The 16,577-nt window shown below is 55.4% G+C and overlaps 1 protein-coding gene across 2 annotated transcripts in view; it reads right to left on the bottom strand.

Moving 5' to 3' along the window:
* Positions 1-16,577, bottom strand: part of SHANK2 (SH3 and multiple ankyrin repeat domains 2) — a 462,517-nt gene that overhangs the window by 247,230 nt on the left and 198,710 nt on the right. For both annotated transcript variants that reach the window (XM_060104098.1, XM_060104099.1), the window contains one exon: positions 14,893-15,006. In XM_060104098.1, the coding sequence (XP_059960081.1) occupies positions 14,893-15,006 (114 nt within the window). The remainder of the gene's footprint in view (positions 1-14,892; positions 15,007-16,577) is intronic.

Here is a 16,577-nt window from a genome sequence, read left to right as displayed (position 1 = left end):
CCCGGCGAGGGATCTACACCAGACCCGGAATTGCTGACAAAATGGCAAGTGAGGCCGACAAGGTCCCTGCTGTCACTCAGGGGACAGAGGAGGAACACATAGACCCCAACCAGCCAAGGAGTTTCATGCTACCAAGAGGAGGGCAGGGTGGGCCCTTGATGCAGTGTCTGAGCTGAAATCAGAGGCCGGGAAGGAGCGAGCTACTGGCAAGGGCACTGGAGCTGGGAACAGCGCGGGAACAGAATGTGCGGGCCAAACTCCCGAGAAGGGGTGCGGGCACATGGGCGACGGGCCTCAGAGCAGGCCCTGTTCTAGCAGAGGGGCTGGTCTCTGCGGGAGAGAGCCCCGCCCCTACTCCCCCGCCATCTCCCGAGTGGGCGGGCAGCACACTGTGCTCCTGATTGGCTCACCAAGCAAAGGGAGGGAGCGGCCATGGGTGGGGGGGTTTCCTGGGCGGGAGAGCAGGGCTGCGGAAGCCTCAGGCCTTGGGGCGCTCCGAGAGGGAGGAGGGAGAGAGGGCCTTCCCTATGCCCCCTGGGCCTCTGTGACCCACCATCCCGGAGTCACGGAGCCTGTGCAGGGCCCTGCACGCAGAGCTCGCAGACTGCCAACAGCAGACAGCCGAACGCACCACGCTTGTTGCTAGGACGGGAAGAGGCAGGGAGAGCTTCCAGGGGGAGGCGGCCCTTGGATCAGGCTTGGTGGAGAAGCAGGGCTTTTGCCAGGAGGAAGAGCATACGCTCAGGAGCAGAGCCCGGGGCACGGGCCCCACGCTGGCTGCGCGGGCCTTGGGGAGAAAGCTTCACGTTCCCTACCGCCTGCGGAGCAAACCCGGCAGCAGGGCTGCTGCTGGTCCCCGGCTGGCCTGCCCTGGTGCGCACAGTGCGAGTCCTGGCCACACTGGGGGACGCAGCGGGTCACCCTGGGCCCAGGAGGCCACTCTGCGGCTGGACCCTGACTGCCGTGCAGCAATGGACCGGGGCCCCTGAGCCATGAGGAGACGCCAGGTGCCTCTACGGGGGTCACGTGAGTTCTCGCCAGGCCCAGCAGGACCGTCTGCGGGTGAAGGGACCGAGCACAGAGAGGGCAGGTGACGTCCCCAGGTCACTGGGCCAAGCTGGGGTCCCAACCAGTGCAGAGCCACGGACATCCCAGCAGCTCTGCCCCTGCGGGGAGCCCTTCCAGGCAGACCCTGAGGGTGGAGGCATGACCCTCAGGCGTGAAGGGTCACTGGACACGAGTCCAAAGGTGACAGACCTGGCCCCATTCAGCCAAGCAATACCCCAGGACCTGGACTTGTCCTGTCGGTGCCAAGTCCCTGCCAGTGTCCGGGAGGCAGGTCTCAAGTGTGGCAGCAGAGGGCGCCATGCTGAGCACCCGGCGTGCTGGATGCTGCCGCCCTGAGCCTCTGGGGCTCCCTGCGGGGTTTGTTCACCCTGGTTCAAAGTCCCTCTTTCCCCTCCTGTAACTCAGGGGTGGGCTCTCCTCCGTGGAATCCAGGCCCCCCACCCCAGGTGTCGGCCAGTGCGAGGGGGTTGGGGTGAATGAATGAATGAGGGGGTGAATGACCGGTCCCGAGGCTCCGGTCTCCCGTACCGAGGGAGCACGTCCTAACACCCGGACCCGCCAGGCCTCTGTTCCCGGCAGTAAGTAGGGCAGCCCCGTGCACCTGGCAGCCGGCAAGTGATGCCAGCTGCCCCTCTTTGCTCTCACAAGTGTCCCCGTTTGGATGGTAAATGATGCGGTCTCCCTGGCAGTGAGACTCCTTCTAGGAGCGTCCACGAGAAAAGCCGGGAGCTTCAGGAATAAGAAGTGGGTCAGATCATTGCCGGGCTTCTGTCTCTGTGCCAGGGCTCAAGGACAGCTCGGCCCTGAAGCCAAGCGGAAGCTGCACGTTTACCTGAGTGGGTGTTCAAGGGACACACCGCGCAGCCGGGGCCCTTGGCGGGGGCTCCTTGAGCCTCTGGAAGAGTCCACGGCACTGTGTGTATGCTCACACATGTGAGCACGTGTGCACACGTATGGTGCACCATGCAGGCGTGCGTGTGTACGTGTGTGTGTGCAGCTCTCACTGACCCTCAGTGAGGTCTGTGACCCCCGCCCCCAATGCTCTGATCTGTGCCAGTGGGAGAGGCTCCAACACATGGCATCCCGCAGACCCGGGAGGCTGCAGGCACGAGGCTGCCCCCCTTTCCCACCCCGACGCGGGTCACGAGGGGACCACTGTGAGGGTGTGACCTCTGGGTGGCATGTCACAGCAGGTGGGTGGCACGACCTGGGCCTCCATCTCTGATGGGCACCGTGCAGCGGGGGATCAGGTCAGATAAAGCTCTGGTCTAGGGCAGAGAGAAAGTTCTAGTTTCTACTCCAGTATCCTCCATGTGGGATCAGAGCCTTGGCCTTCTCTCCTGTCCTTTACTCGGGTGTCCTTCCAGGAAACAGAGCCACCAGCCCAGCCCCTGCTCCAATAATAAAATCTAGGAACACGACTCAGGCTTGGGGAGGCCCTCAGGGCGACTGCTAACATGGCTACCAATCTGCTTGGATGGGAACTTCCGGAGCCCATCAAGGTCATGGTCAGGTACTGTCCTGATTAGCTGTCCAGCTAAATTATTTGACAACCCCTCCCTGTCCCCCACTGCTGGCCCTAAAAGACCCATTTGGATGGACATCATCGTGCTGAGAAGGCCAGTGAGCCCGGGTCCCAGCGTGACCGCCAGGAAGTTACTTAACCTGTAGGGTCCTTCTCTGTAAAATGGGCCCTTTGTATCCCACAGAAGGCATCTGGGAAAAAGAAGCGGCACTTTGAGAAGTTGTAACCATTTGCAAACCAGAAGCACTGCGGTGACAAGGAAAGTGACCTTGGTGTCAGTTTTCTTAGCACTAATCAGAAGGTGGGCCTTCCCTCTCCTTAGAAAAAGGCCCCCAAAGAGTCCTCCCTGCTCCAAGTTCAGTCCCTCCTCCCCACACCGCACCCCAGGGGTTAACAGGCTCGGGGGACCCGCCACTGGTCCTGAAAGGAGGGGAGGGAGGGTTGCGGGCAGCCCCACGGGCAGAGGGCACTGTTCAGAGACACGGAGGCTGGGGCGCGCTCTGGGGCCACACTCCCACTGGCTGGTGCTAAAGATGCAAGGGCAGCTGGCTCCCTGGGCACCTGACAAAGGAAGGTGCTCAGCCCGGGGTGGGGGCTCCACGGAGAAGCCCAGGGGCGGCTCCTCTGCACACATGGAGGGCAAAGTGAGAACCTTCTGGATTCAGGTGAAGGTCATATTTGCATCTCGGCTAAATAAGCAGGGGCCGCTGGGGCACATTCGCCACAGTCAACAGCTGTGCAGCGTTGGACCACGCACGTTCCTGGGGGATCTGGCTGCATTCATTCGGCAATGATTTCTCAACACAAATCTCTAGCAGAGACAACCTGGAGCCGGGGCTCCCGCTGCACGGGGGCACCGGAGCCTGTGTCTAGTCACAACAGGCTTTTGCAGCCTGGCTACCGCTCCACGCCCATCCTAGCAGGTGGTCCACGGTGCAGGTCAGCCTGGCCCACTGTGGTCAGCACGGCCACTGCTGAGCCGAGTTTAGAGCCCTGTCCTTGGGCAGGGGGAGGTTGGAGGGGGTGCATCAATAACACATACTCCCTGCGGCCAAATCCCAACCTCAGCTGAGCTGCAGGAAGAACTCCCAATGCGCCGCAGTCCGTGCCATCAGGAATTAGGAAACCCTGGGTGTTTTCAAAACAAGGCTCCTTTGTTTAAAAATGGCAGCCCTCTAGAGGGTGAAGATCTCTGAGTCTGAGCACAAAACGCATGCCCTCGGGCACCAGGTGGAGGCAGATGGTGGCATAACCAAGTCAGCAGAGCCTCTAGGAAAGTTTAGGGACCCAATGCAAAATGAAAATGGGGGTGGGGTGGGGAGGGTGTGCAAAAACGATGAAGAATTCCAGGATGGCGACTTGGGAGCGTTAAAGAGGCGAGGGCCTGTGCAGCGGCGTGTCTCGCCTGCCCGTGGAGCCAGTCCCTGCTGACTTGAGAAAAGGTGTATTCTATGTCCCCAATTCCCCTGCCCCAACGGCTGTGGGCAGGTCCTATCTTCAGGGAGCTGCAGAGAGCTGCACCCCAAGAGGACCCTTGGGGACTCCCTGAAGGAAATAGACGGGATGCAGTCAGATGTCTGTCCCGGACGTCAGTGCAGTTCTAGGGCTGAAGACAGAGAAGAGGTGGCTTCACGCTGGGCAATATACCAGGGCAAGTTGATTAAAGGCGACGCATCCTGAGGTCATGGACACAGAGCTTTTACATTGTGGGACTTCCCTGGTGGCGCAGTGGTTAAGAATCCACCTGCCAATGCAGGGGACACGGGTTCGAGCCCTGGTCCGGGAAGATCCCACATGCCGTAGAGCAACTAAGCCGGTGCGCCACAACTACTGAGCCTGCGCTCTAGAGCCTGCAAGCCACAATTCCTGAAGCCCGTGTGCTGCAACTACTGAAGCCCATGCGCCTAGAGCCCGTGTTCCGCAACAAGAGAAGCCACCGCAACGAGAAGCCCGTGCACCGCAACGAAGAGTAGCCCCTGCTCAGCGCAACTAGAGAAAGCCCGCGCGCAGCAACGAAGACCCAATGCAGCCAAAAAAAAAATAAAAAAATTGTGAGGCTGCTCGCTGAAGTGGTACTTGCAATAGCAAAGCGGATAGCTGGATAGCCAGTGTCATGTCAATGTCACATCAATGACATCAGTGATGGACATTGTCCATCAATGGCTCAACCACGACGGCTTCCGGAAATGGTGTTTCGGAAGACTGTTTTCAATCCATGACACCATGTCCTTTGCCACTTGGGAAAGAGAAAAAGTAGGATCCATAATTTAAAAGGATGCATTCAAATTTGTTTAATATGCATTTTTACTCAAAGAAGGACCAAAATTTAGGGTGGGGATTATCAATGTGGGGTAGGATTATGAGTGATTTTTGTTTTCTTCTTTATACCTTTCTATGTTTTCCAAATTCACTGCAGGACCAGACACGACGAGTATGATAACATGTTAATTTAAAAAGCGAATGCCTCTCCAAAGATTATACGCAAACAGCCAATAAGCACATAAAAAGATGCTCAACAGGCTTCCCTGGTGGCGCAGTGGTTGGGAGTCCACCGGCCAATGCAGGGGACACGGGTTCGTGCCCCGGTCCGGGAAGATCCCACATGCCACGGAGCGGCTGGGCCCGTGAGCCATGGACGCTGAGCCTGCGCGTCTGGAGCCTGTGCTCCGCAACGGGAGAGGCCACAACGGTGAGAGGCCCGCATACCGCAAAAAAAACCAAAAAAAGATGCTCAACATGACTGGTCATCAGGGAAGTGCAGATCGAAACCACAATGAGATACCACCTCACACCCACTAGGATGGCTATAACCAAAAAAACCAGAAATAGGTGTTGGCAAGGACAGGGAGAAATCAGAACTCTCATACACCACTGGAGGGAAAGGAAAATGGAAAGCAGTGTGGCAGTTCCTCAAAAGGTGAAACAGAGTTACCACGTGACCCAGCAATTCCACTCCTAGGTGTGCCCCAAAAGAACTGAAAACAAGTGTTCAAACCGAAACTTTTACACGAATATTCACAGCAGTACTAACTCAAAAGCCAAAAAGCAGAAACCCAAATGTCCATCAACTGATGAATGGATCAACAAAACGTGGTCTACATTTACAAGGAAATATTATCCAGCCTGAAAAAGAAATGAAATTCTGACACCTGCTGCGATATGGATGAACCTTGAAAACATTACGCTAAAGCAAGTCAGTCACCAAAGACTGCATATAGTAGCCTTCCATTTATAGGAAATGTCCAGGATGGGCAAATCTGTGGAGACAGAAAGTAGATGAGTGACTGCTAGGGGCTGGGGGAAGTGGGGGATGGGGAGTGATTGCTAATGGGACAGGTTTCTTTCTGGGGTCATGAAAATGTTCTGGAATTAGATAGTGGTGATGTTTGCACAAGCTTGAGACTAGACTAAAAACCACGGAATTCTACACTTTAAAAGGGTAAGTCTTATGGTTGGAGAAGTTCATCTCAGTTTAAGGAGATAGAAAGGTGGGTGCCATGTCTGAAGTCCTTCAGATCGTAGAGGGAAGTAAAATGAGGCAGAAAAGGTTTGAACGCCCAGCACCGATCTTACACCTGATTTGATTAACCACTTTTTTTTTCTGCTGCGCCGCATGGCATGTGGGATCCTCGTTCCCCGACCAGGGATCGAACCCATGTCCCCTGCAGTGGAAGTGCAGAGTCCTAACCACTGGACCACCAGGGAAGTCCCTTGTTTAACCACTTGGAAGCTTCTGGAAGCTGCATTTGCTGAACACGAGTGCTAACTCTTGATTTACGTCTGTGGATGGTGCCAGGTCCTCCAGGAACCCGGGCTCCTCCCCCTCCTGGTGCCCCCAAGCCCACAGACCCTGCCCGGCTGGGGACAGGGGATATTCAGAGCGTCCTCCCAGATGCTTTCCTTGGCTGTATGATTTGTTGAAGCAGGAGGCTGGCCCTTACACATCTCCTTTACATATGCATGTCTTACATTTAATCTGCCAACGTGAGAGTTCATCTTTCCCAGCATGCAGCCCCCATAAGCCAATGTTTATTCATTATCCCAGGATCTGTTTCCTATCGTCTATTTCAGAGGAGCCAGAAACAACATCTTAACTCAATAACAGAGCACCATATGATGGTTCCGTCCTCCAAAATGAGCCACGGCTTACTCTGGGGGGGTAGCCCTTGGGTCCTGTCTGTGTCCCAGCTAGAGGGGGGGCTCCTGGCCTGGCTAACCATCCCTAAACTGGGTGCCCAGGGAGAGGCCACGGGTCTGTCCTCACTAGAATTACAGATGGCAGGTCAGTGGCCACCTGCACATACTGGGAGCAGCTCATTCATCACACCTCTTGCAGGGCATGACAACACCCGTCTTCTGGGGCCCCCAAGAGGCCAAGTCACTCATGACACAGACAAGGGGGATGGGGCAGTCGACTGCTCCGGCAGGATGCCCTAACCCCAGCGCCACTCTGCCGGCTCTGCGGGGTGGGGTGCAGGTCCAGTTCCCTGTATTTGCAGGGGGGAGGACAGGCAGAGACGGAGGCCACTGTGCCTCTGGGTCAGTTGAAGGGACTGCTCCCTGAACAACCTCCAGCAGCCAGACCCGAAGACACCCTGGCCTGGGATGTCAACGATGCTGGTCTTTTCTTAGGTATCATAGTAGCCCACTGCCTTCCCTGCTGTCTGCAAACACAATGGTTTTAAAGAGATCTCATCCAGTAGAGCTGGGGAGGTTTAAAGTGGGAGAGGCTCCATGAACGGAATTGGGGTGAGCTGTGTGTGAGAGGGAGAATGGGTATTGACACCACCCTCAGGCACGGTCCACCCATCTACCTGTCCGTCTGTCCATCTGTCCATCCACCCATCTCTTCATCCATCCATCTGTCTGTCCATCCATCCACCCATTCATTCATCCACTCATTCCTCCATCTCTCCATCAGTCCATCCATCCATCCATCTGTCCATCCATCCGTCCACCCAAACCTTCACCCATCTGTCCACTCACCCATCCACTCATCCATCCCAGAAGTACTTTCTCAGCACCTGCTCCATTTCAGGCCCCACGTCCAGTATGGGGAACACCGATGTGAACCCGTTGTATCCTCCTGGTTCTTTGCCCTCACAGAGGACAATACACCTTGGTCAACTGACCTTACAAACCGTATTTACAAACTAACGTACAGGCCCTCTCCTCCATCCCCTTGGCTTGCACCCAGTGTACTGATGATATCTGCCCCAGAGCAGAGGACAGCCCTGGGGCTGACCCCGAGAGGCTTCCAAATGCTGGTGGGTCAGCGTGCAGCCTGGGCAGGGAACAGTCTCGGGACAGAGAGCACAGTCACTGCCCTCGACTCAGACAGAAGAACGGGCCCACTGGGGATGGGACTGTGTGACAGGAGGGAGGGGGGAGGCGTCTGCAAAGTCCCACGTGGAGCAGGGCACGGCACGTGGCTACCACTTTTCACCACTGTCACAGACTGAACTGTATCCCCAGGTCCGTGTGGTGATGCCCTAACCCCCACTATGACTGTATTTGGAAATACGGTTTTTAGGGAGCTGATCAGAGTTAAATGAGGTCATAAGTGTGGACCCTCATCCAATAGAATGGGTGTCCTTACAAGAAGAGGGAGAGACGCCATAAATGTGCCAGCACAAATAAAGGCCACGTTAGGACACGGGGAGAAGACGGCCGTCTACACGCCGAGGAGACAGGCCTCAGGAGGACCAGCCCTGCCCACACCTGGATCTCGGATTCCAGCCTCCAGGACTCTGGGAGATAAATATCTGTTGTTTAAGCCCCCGGTCTGTGGTATTTTGTCATGGCAGCCCTTTCCTGCCCACTGCCATCCACACAGGTGACCCAGGGTGGGAGTTAAGAGTGTCCCCCACCCCCATGAGAATCTCGGTGACACTCGCCCCCCCCGCCCCCAGAACACTGGCCCGTAGTGACCACCACTGTGCAAGGCGACTGGGGACAGAGCTGCAGACCACAACCTGTAGCATCAGGAGGGGCCGTGGGGAAGGAGGGCGGGGCTGGTACGAGCATCAACAGGTTGCCATGGTAACCAGGGGCAGGTCATCGCTGCTGCGGGGAAGGGGAGAGGGCCTGGGTCCCAGAGTGACGTCAAGGACTGAATCCTCCTGACGGAAGCAGAGAGACCTGGCAGATTTCTATTTTGGGGGCAAGCCCGAGCGTGGAAACCGGTATTTAAAACACAGAGCAGCTGCTTGGAGACGACAGTGCACACACCAAGGCGGCGAGGCTCCAAGTGTATTTTAATAAAATGGCGTAAAAGAAAGAAGCGGGGAGGCTGTACACTTCTGCTACGGTTGTTTAACAAAAACACAATCATTAGCAGCCAGGACAATGAGTCCCCATATTGATTTTATGTTCCGTTAGGGAACAGCGTGTAACTCCTTCGGAAGCCGGCTCTTTTGTCTCTTATTAATATTTTAAGTTACAGTTGTGCTAATAGAGGCATTTGCCCTGTATTTTTAAATGTTCTAAAGATAACAAAAACATTCCATTTTGGAACCGACCGTGCCCACTGTGATACGTCGCAGACCGTTCACACGCACCGTGATTACCGGGACACCTGTTTCATAGCGGGGACCGCACTGGCCGCTGCCCCGTGGCTCCAACCAGCGCTGCCCGGAGGTGCGGTGACAGCTCCCACGCCTACCTTGTCTCCCAGGGTGAAGGCGGGTCACAGCAGTGGCCTCCGCCCCTGGTCAAAGAGCCCAGACGCTCTGGCCTCCCAGCTGAAGGGGAGACTGCAGTCGTGGCCCGCAGAAGCCCAGCCCCCCTCCTCTGCTGGTCAAGCACCAGACTGGCCTTGGCATTGCCCTCCTCCCGCAGCCCTGCCCAGGCCCGGCAAGCCACACGAGCACACCCATCCACCAGCGGCAAAGAATGATTCTACATATGACCCAAGTCAACCTAATCAGGGCCAGTCCTGGGACATCTGCAGAGGAGGCAGGGGAGACCCAATTTCCCTCTCTCACAACCCCTCTCTCTCTCTGCTGGACCTGGATCTAGCCCAAGGTTCCCAGGGGCCAGCCTGAGAGGTGAGCCGGCCAGAGAATAAAGCCTCCGGGCGTGCAGGATACCTCTGTCCAGCCCAGCCCAGACCCCGGCGTAGCCCTTGAGCCCCCGGGCTGGACCCAGGCTGCGGGCCTGATGGGCTGGAAGAGAGGACCTCAGGGCGTGCTGCCGCCGGAGGGGGCTTCCGTGCCAGGACAGACTCCTGGGAGGACCTGGGCCAGGGCTGCTGGGCCCTATGTCTGCTCACCATCCCGCCCCCAAGCTTGAGGCGGCCTGAAGATGGCAACTGAGAGTTTTGGGGTGAACCCTGTGGTGGGGTAAAGGGAGGTCTCTGGTGGGCCTTGGGGTGTCCAGCGGGGGAGGCTCCAGAAGGCGGCCCAGAGCAGCCCCCCTGGCTTGGGGGTTGCAGGAGACCCTGGGCTTCACTCAACACCTTCCGGGGGTGGCATCACTTGGGTCTGGGTCACACGGGGCACTCTGTGCTGAAGGTGAAGGCCAGCCGTGGCCTTGGGCATCGTTCCCATCAGATCACGGCAACTGAAACCAAAGATGAGCTGGATTCCCATTTGCTGGGAGTGAGGAAACAAACGCTCAAACAGCCGCCTGAGCTTCAGGGACCGTTTGGATTCTGGGTGGGGCTCAAAGAGCAGGAATCTCGCTCTCAGCAGAGGGGCCCCCGACAGGCTGGGCATCCCACCGCGCTGTGGAGAAGGACCCGGAGCAGAGGTCTGTACCATGGCCCCAGCCCCCTCCTGAGGGTGAGCGAGACTGTGCAGGTGTTTGCAGTAGCAGGGCAGGGGGGTGGGCCGGGACAACTTTCATGTAGACACAGAACTGGTATGAAGACCTGAGCACCTCACAATGCCAAGGGCGACTAGATGGAATTGCTATTTCCTATCAGCTTTTCACTCCTCCCCACAGCTCTGGCGGAGAAGGGTGGCCTCATGGAACTCAGAGCCGGCCAGTCCTCTCTGTGGTCACCTTGGCAGCCTCTGGAATGCAGGGGGGAGGGGCTGTTAGACCAAGACCCACAGGGTTGGGGGGAGGTGGGACAAGCAAGCAGGATAAGGACCCACTCCTGCTGTCCAGGTACCACGTGCCCTCAGAGAGCATCGAGGCAGCTGGTACTGCACCACTGTTATCGGGGCACCGGCTCTGTAGATACCATGATAAACGTGTGATGGGTATGTGGGGAGGGGCGTGTATATAATTAACTGTCCATTTCCTCCAAATTTCCACCCTCCACACACACACAGTAACATCGTCACCCGGGGCACCTTGCTGTCAATTCTCTGGGCTGATGCACGCAAAGAGGGGAGCTTTTATACATCGGGACTCACCTCCGTCTCTCCTGCACAGAAACAAAAAATCCTACAACTGGGCTCCTTCCCCCGACCCTGTGCACACATCACCTTGACGTCCTTCCCAGGTGAAGAAACCTATGCAGAGCCGTTGAGTCACCCGTGCCAGGTGGGAGGCAGCGGAACTGAGAAGGAGCCTGGGCCAGCCCTGTGTCCCCATCACTCCGGGAGGACGGGCACCAGGATGAATCAGTGGTGGTGCGACTCCAGGAACCCACGCCAGGCGCCCCGTAGGGAGGCTGCCCGGATGTGGCGCTAGGACAGAGCACAGAGCGTGAAGTTTCAAAGAAACAGCTCACGGCCCAGCCTGTTGCTGAGATGTGGGGGCTTGTGTGTAAGTCACGGGCTTACTTCCTGCCCTGCTTATTCCACAGGCCGGATAAGGCTTTCCACGGAGGAATGCCTGCTGGAAACACACATGGTCCTAAGAAATCAGAGCCAAGGTTAAATGAGCAAGTGCATCACTTGTTACATAAATAACCACCACGTTCTTCATGGAACCGAGTGGAGCTTATTATCAACGAATCAGCCAACGATCATGGGCCGCCGTTTCAGTCTGCTCTTGGCTACCCTTGGCCTCTGATCTTTGTCATCAGGCGGCGAGAAATCAGTTGGTCCCACTCACAGGCATAAAGTGCCCCAAGCAGGTTTCTCCATCCTGCTGGTCCTTCCTAGAATCATTCACCTGTCATTTAGTGCACGTGAGTGAGATCTGCCAGCTAACTGTCCACCTTACAGTCTATAAAAGTGGTCCTACACTAAAGAGAAAGCGTCTAAGGGCTCAAACCAGCCAACTCTGTATGGAAGGAGCTTGCTGCATGGAAATATTTAAAAAATATTTTCTGCCATCTTCTGGATTCTATGTATATTCAACACAGCTTTCAACATTAAAAAAACAGGCGCTATAAAAAGTGCTAATTGTGAAAGCAAAGAATGGAGAAATTGGACTTCATTTAAAAAATTTAAAAACCTTGTTAAAAGACACAGAAATGAAAAGGCTAAGTCACAGGCTGGGAAAAATATGTGCAACATACATTTAACCAAGTACTGATAAGTAGACTCTGTAAACGACTCCTACAAGCCAATGATGGAAAGAAACATCCCAATTAAAAATGGACAAAAGACTTGAACCGATAGTTCTCAAGAGAAGCTATACATAAGGTAAGAAAGCACACGAAAAGGTGTTTAATAACAGTAGTCATCAGAAAAGTGCAAATTATACCCGCAGTAAGATACTCTCCACACCCATTAAGAATGGCTGAAATTAAACAGATTGTTGTTACCAAATGTCACTGAGAAGTGGAGCCACTGGAATGCACACACACTGGGGGATGGGAGTACAAGAAGGCACAGCAGCTTGGACAACTGTTTGGCAGTTTCTTATAAAATTAAACACACTCCTACCTTGTGACCCAGTAGTTACGCACCTCGGTGTTTCTCCAAGAGAAAGGAAAACACGGCTGGAGAAAGACTCGCACAAAAATGTTCAGAGCAGCCTAAGTGGCGAGCCCAGACTGAGAAGCAATCTAAACATCCATCACCAGGAGCATGAATAAACATACTGGGGTATAAATATACAGCCAAACACTCTTCTTCGGCAGCAAAAATATACAGAGCACCGATCTACAGCCCAACAATAGCGTTCAGCTGTGTGAAAGACACCAGGCTCAGGAGTGTGTGCTGTAGGTTCCAGCTCTGAAATTCAACAGCAGGCTAAACTGATCTCTGGTGACAAACTGAAACCGAGCAGGACCCTGTGGGGACTTCCTGGAGACAGAACCCCCCCACTCCCACCCCTCGTGTAGCTTCCCTCTTGTTTGTAGAAAAGCTTTAGCTTCCCAGGCCCTCCCCGAGTTCCAAAGAGCAAATGTCATCAGAGAAATACAACACCAAGACAGTCAAGCAAGACGAAATAATAATAGTTTAGCCGTAAAACAAAGTCAAGGACCTTTAGTTCCTCCTCAGGTGCTATAGATTATATCCTGAGTCATGTCCCTGAGTTGTTTTGCAGATACTAAAATGCCCACCAGGTGGAGGAAGTTAATTGCATGCTGACAACCAGCACGTAGACCCCAGACTGAACGGCACCAGAAAGTTGTTGATGGAGATTCCTGAAACATCACCCTGTTACCTCACCACCAATCAGTCAGCGAATTGTGCACAAGCCGATCACACACCCCATGAGTCTCTCCCTCAGACTATCTTTCAAAACCCTTCCCTGAGAGCCTTCAGGGCGTTTGGGGCTTTTAAACATAAGCTGCCCATTCTCCTTGCCGGCCTCACATCGGACACGTGCAATAAACACTGCCTTCTTCCTTCACCCCAACCTGGTATTAGTAGATTGGCTTGGCTGCACGTCGGGTAGATGAACCCAACTTTGGTTCGGTAACAAAATCAGAACCGTGGTTGCCTCCTGCTGGGAGGTGGGTGACTGGAAAGCAGCCTGAGAGACCTTTCTGGGGTGATGGACAGGTTTCACCTCTTAATTGCAGTTGGAGACACAGGAGGAGACGTTTGTCAAAATGCACTGAACTCTTCTATAACCTGTGCATTTTTTACCGCACATAAACCATACCTTTATAAAAGACAATGATAAGTCATGATCTCAGAAAGCCCAAGGCAAACAGAACCCAACAGGAACCACTCTGGACACTCCCCCACCCTAAAATCTAGCTCAAATCCCATCTCCTTTGCACTGTTCTCTCCCTCCACCCCACTCCACCCCGGGTCACAGCGGTGCCTCCCTCCTCTGGCCAGTAATCCATATCATAAGTAGAGTTACCGTGTTCATAGTTACCATCCTTAGTAGACAGAGGATGGTCCCCCCCAAAAGACGCCCATGCTCGAATCCCCCGTGCCTGTGAGTACGTGACCTTACAAGGCAAGAGGGAATTAAGCTTTCTAATCAGTTTAGCCTGACCTGGGTCCTCCAGGTGGGGCCGATCTGACTACATTAGACCTAAAAACTGGAGAAAGAGGCGGCAAAAGGCAGGGTCAGAGAGATGCGGCCTGAGACCTGGCCCACGACTGCAGGCTTTGAGGACAGAGGAGGGGCCCCCAGCCAAGGGATGCTGTGACCTCCAGAACCTGGAAAAGGCAAAGGAATGAACTGTTCCCTAGAGGTTCCGGAAAGGAACACAGCCCAACTGGCGCCGTGATGAGACTGCCCAAGGATGCAGCAAAGCCATCGGCCACAAAGCGAACGTGGCCACTTCTGACAGATGCACCATGGGTCTGGGATTCTACCAGAAGCCAGCAGGGCCTGCGTAGACCAGGCTCTTAGAAGAACCTAGTGCTTTGTGCTCTCCACCTCTCCTATTTGTTTCTCAATGCCGTTTTATATAAGTGGTTTCCTCCTACCATTTCAATCAATCCAGTCTTTTGGCAATCGCTTTCAGGACGAGCGTCAGCAGGGGCTGTGTCTGGGAGTTCTGCGAGGTGCTGCAGTGATGTGCCTCAGACCTGTTTCGAGCGCAGGCCTGTTTCGAGCAGTTTTCACTGAGACAGCAAACCTCGAGTCCTCAGGGAGGGCACGGCAGGGGCCGGTGGGGAAACGCGAAGCTGCCTGTTTATGATGTCGGCGTGAGAGATCAATAAAGCAGTTTCAATCATTTACTCTCCCCGCAAAGCCCTTTTCCGACGGCTAGAACGCACGCTCCAAGTTTCCTGGCACACGCATAGACCAGCGTTTTAACTCAAAGCTTCCAGGCTGCCCTGCAACCGATTTCTGGTTTGGACAAAGCCCAGTGGGATGGCGTCCACCGCTCGGAGGATCAGAGAAGCCCTCGGTCCGAAACTCAGCCTTTCTCGGTAACCGCACACCTGCCCGTACCTGCCGCGCGCTCTAAGTCAGCAACGACGCCGACCCCAGGCCGGACAGAGGTGAACGGACGAGGGTGGGGTCCGCCTTACCTGCCTGGCTGTCCTTGGGCTTGCACTGGACCTCCTCCACACACTCAGCTGGGAACCATCCGATGTGGCCGCGGGCGCTGCCTTCCCAGAAGCCCCCTTCGCCGATGCTCAGAACTAGAGACAGGGAAAGGGGGAGGGGTTAGTGGGCGGGGCTTGGAGGGTGTGGGTTGCGGACGCAGGGAGGAGGGGCCGGTGGCTCTGGTCCATTTGCTGGCTGACCATGCCTCCTTCAGTCGTAGACCAGGGGCCTGGCAAAGTGTCCCTCGGAGGGGGCACTGCAGAGCCTCTGAGCCCCCAGGTCCCCTCTGCCCGTTAGGCTTGGGGGAGAGGATGCAAGCGCCGGGCGTCCTGGCGTCCTTGTATCTCACAGCGCTCGGCATGTGGCCACTGTGTCCCGTCTCTCGGGTCCCAGCTGAGACGGGAGAGTGGGACCTCCGAGTCCCCACCATCAGTTATTTCAGGTGTCAAAGTCGGGGGACAGGCCACCCTGATGAAGAGAAGCAACCATGAGGTCGTGTCGGCCCCTCTAGAGCTGGGGAAGGAGAGGCCAAGAGTCCAGGCCCACAGGATCTTTGAAATTAGCTTGAGAAAAGAGAATTCACAGCAGGAGACAGGGAAGCAGCCTGCCTGGCAGCTACAAGATACTACCTGGACTTGGAAGTGCAAGGGCAGGCTGGCCGATGCCCCACGGGCAGTACCGGGCTTCTGGCTGGCTTATTAATGAAGAACCTGAGGATTATGTTAGTGCCATAAGCAGCAGGGGACCACTGCACAGTGAAAACGCAAAGTCAAGGGTCGTGGGACAGACACAGCTGCCCTGTGTGCAGGGATGAGGGCGCTGGGTTTCCCCCTTCCTTGGCTCAGTGTTGGGTGCACAGAGGGCCTCACAGACGCCCACTGGGGGGATGAAGCGTATTCATTTTTAAACTGGACCAATGCCGAGCGTGGGTGAGCAATGCAAACCCAAAGACACGAGGTCCCAAGTGCTGCCCAGGCACTGCCTGGACAAATATTTTGTTTGTAAGGGTCAGGCTCTCAGGGGTGAGGTAAGGGAGGGTCTCTGTCCCTTAGGCCTGTGATGCTGGGCTGGGGGCGCACCTCCACCCCAAAGCCCTGGCTCCCTCAGAGTGTATCTGTGCAGTGGGAGGTCAGTATAATCTCTGCACATCTTAACCTTCTGTAAATTACTCAGGACCCCCAGGCGCCAGAACTGCGGAGAAGAGATCATGGCCACAGAAATGCCTCCTTCATCTGTCATCTTAATCTTAAAGGCCAGATAAAGGACACCTGGACCCATGAGTTTTGAAGGTCAACAGCACAGAGTACCTCAGCTTTAGAAGTCTTTGCCTAATAATTTGAAGAAATGGCCTAAAGGGAACAGACAGGCAACCTCCCTGAGGACCACCACGATCATAATCGCTTGAACCATTTTCTCCAAAAATCAGTGCTGGCCCCTTACACTCAGTGCAGCCCAGACGATGGGGAGGTACACCATGGCAGCCCAACGGAACCCAGATGTGAGAGGGGCGTCTCGGAGCGCTGCCCTGGATGGCGAGTGGAGCACAGGGACCTGCCCGGGTGCTGTCCAGCTACCGGAGAGGCCTGGCTGACCGCCAAGGGTCCACGTAGAAACTCGTGGTGGGGACCGTGCATCTGCCTCTCGTCTCTCCAGGCAATGTCAAGGT

Source organism: Mesoplodon densirostris, chromosome 7 (genome assembly GCF_025265405.1).
Source record: "Mesoplodon densirostris isolate mMesDen1 chromosome 7, mMesDen1 primary haplotype, whole genome shotgun sequence".
In the NCBI taxonomy this organism is placed as follows: domain Eukaryota; kingdom Metazoa; phylum Chordata; class Mammalia; order Artiodactyla; family Ziphiidae; genus Mesoplodon; species Mesoplodon densirostris.
This window is presented reverse-complemented; position numbering and strand designations above follow the sequence as displayed.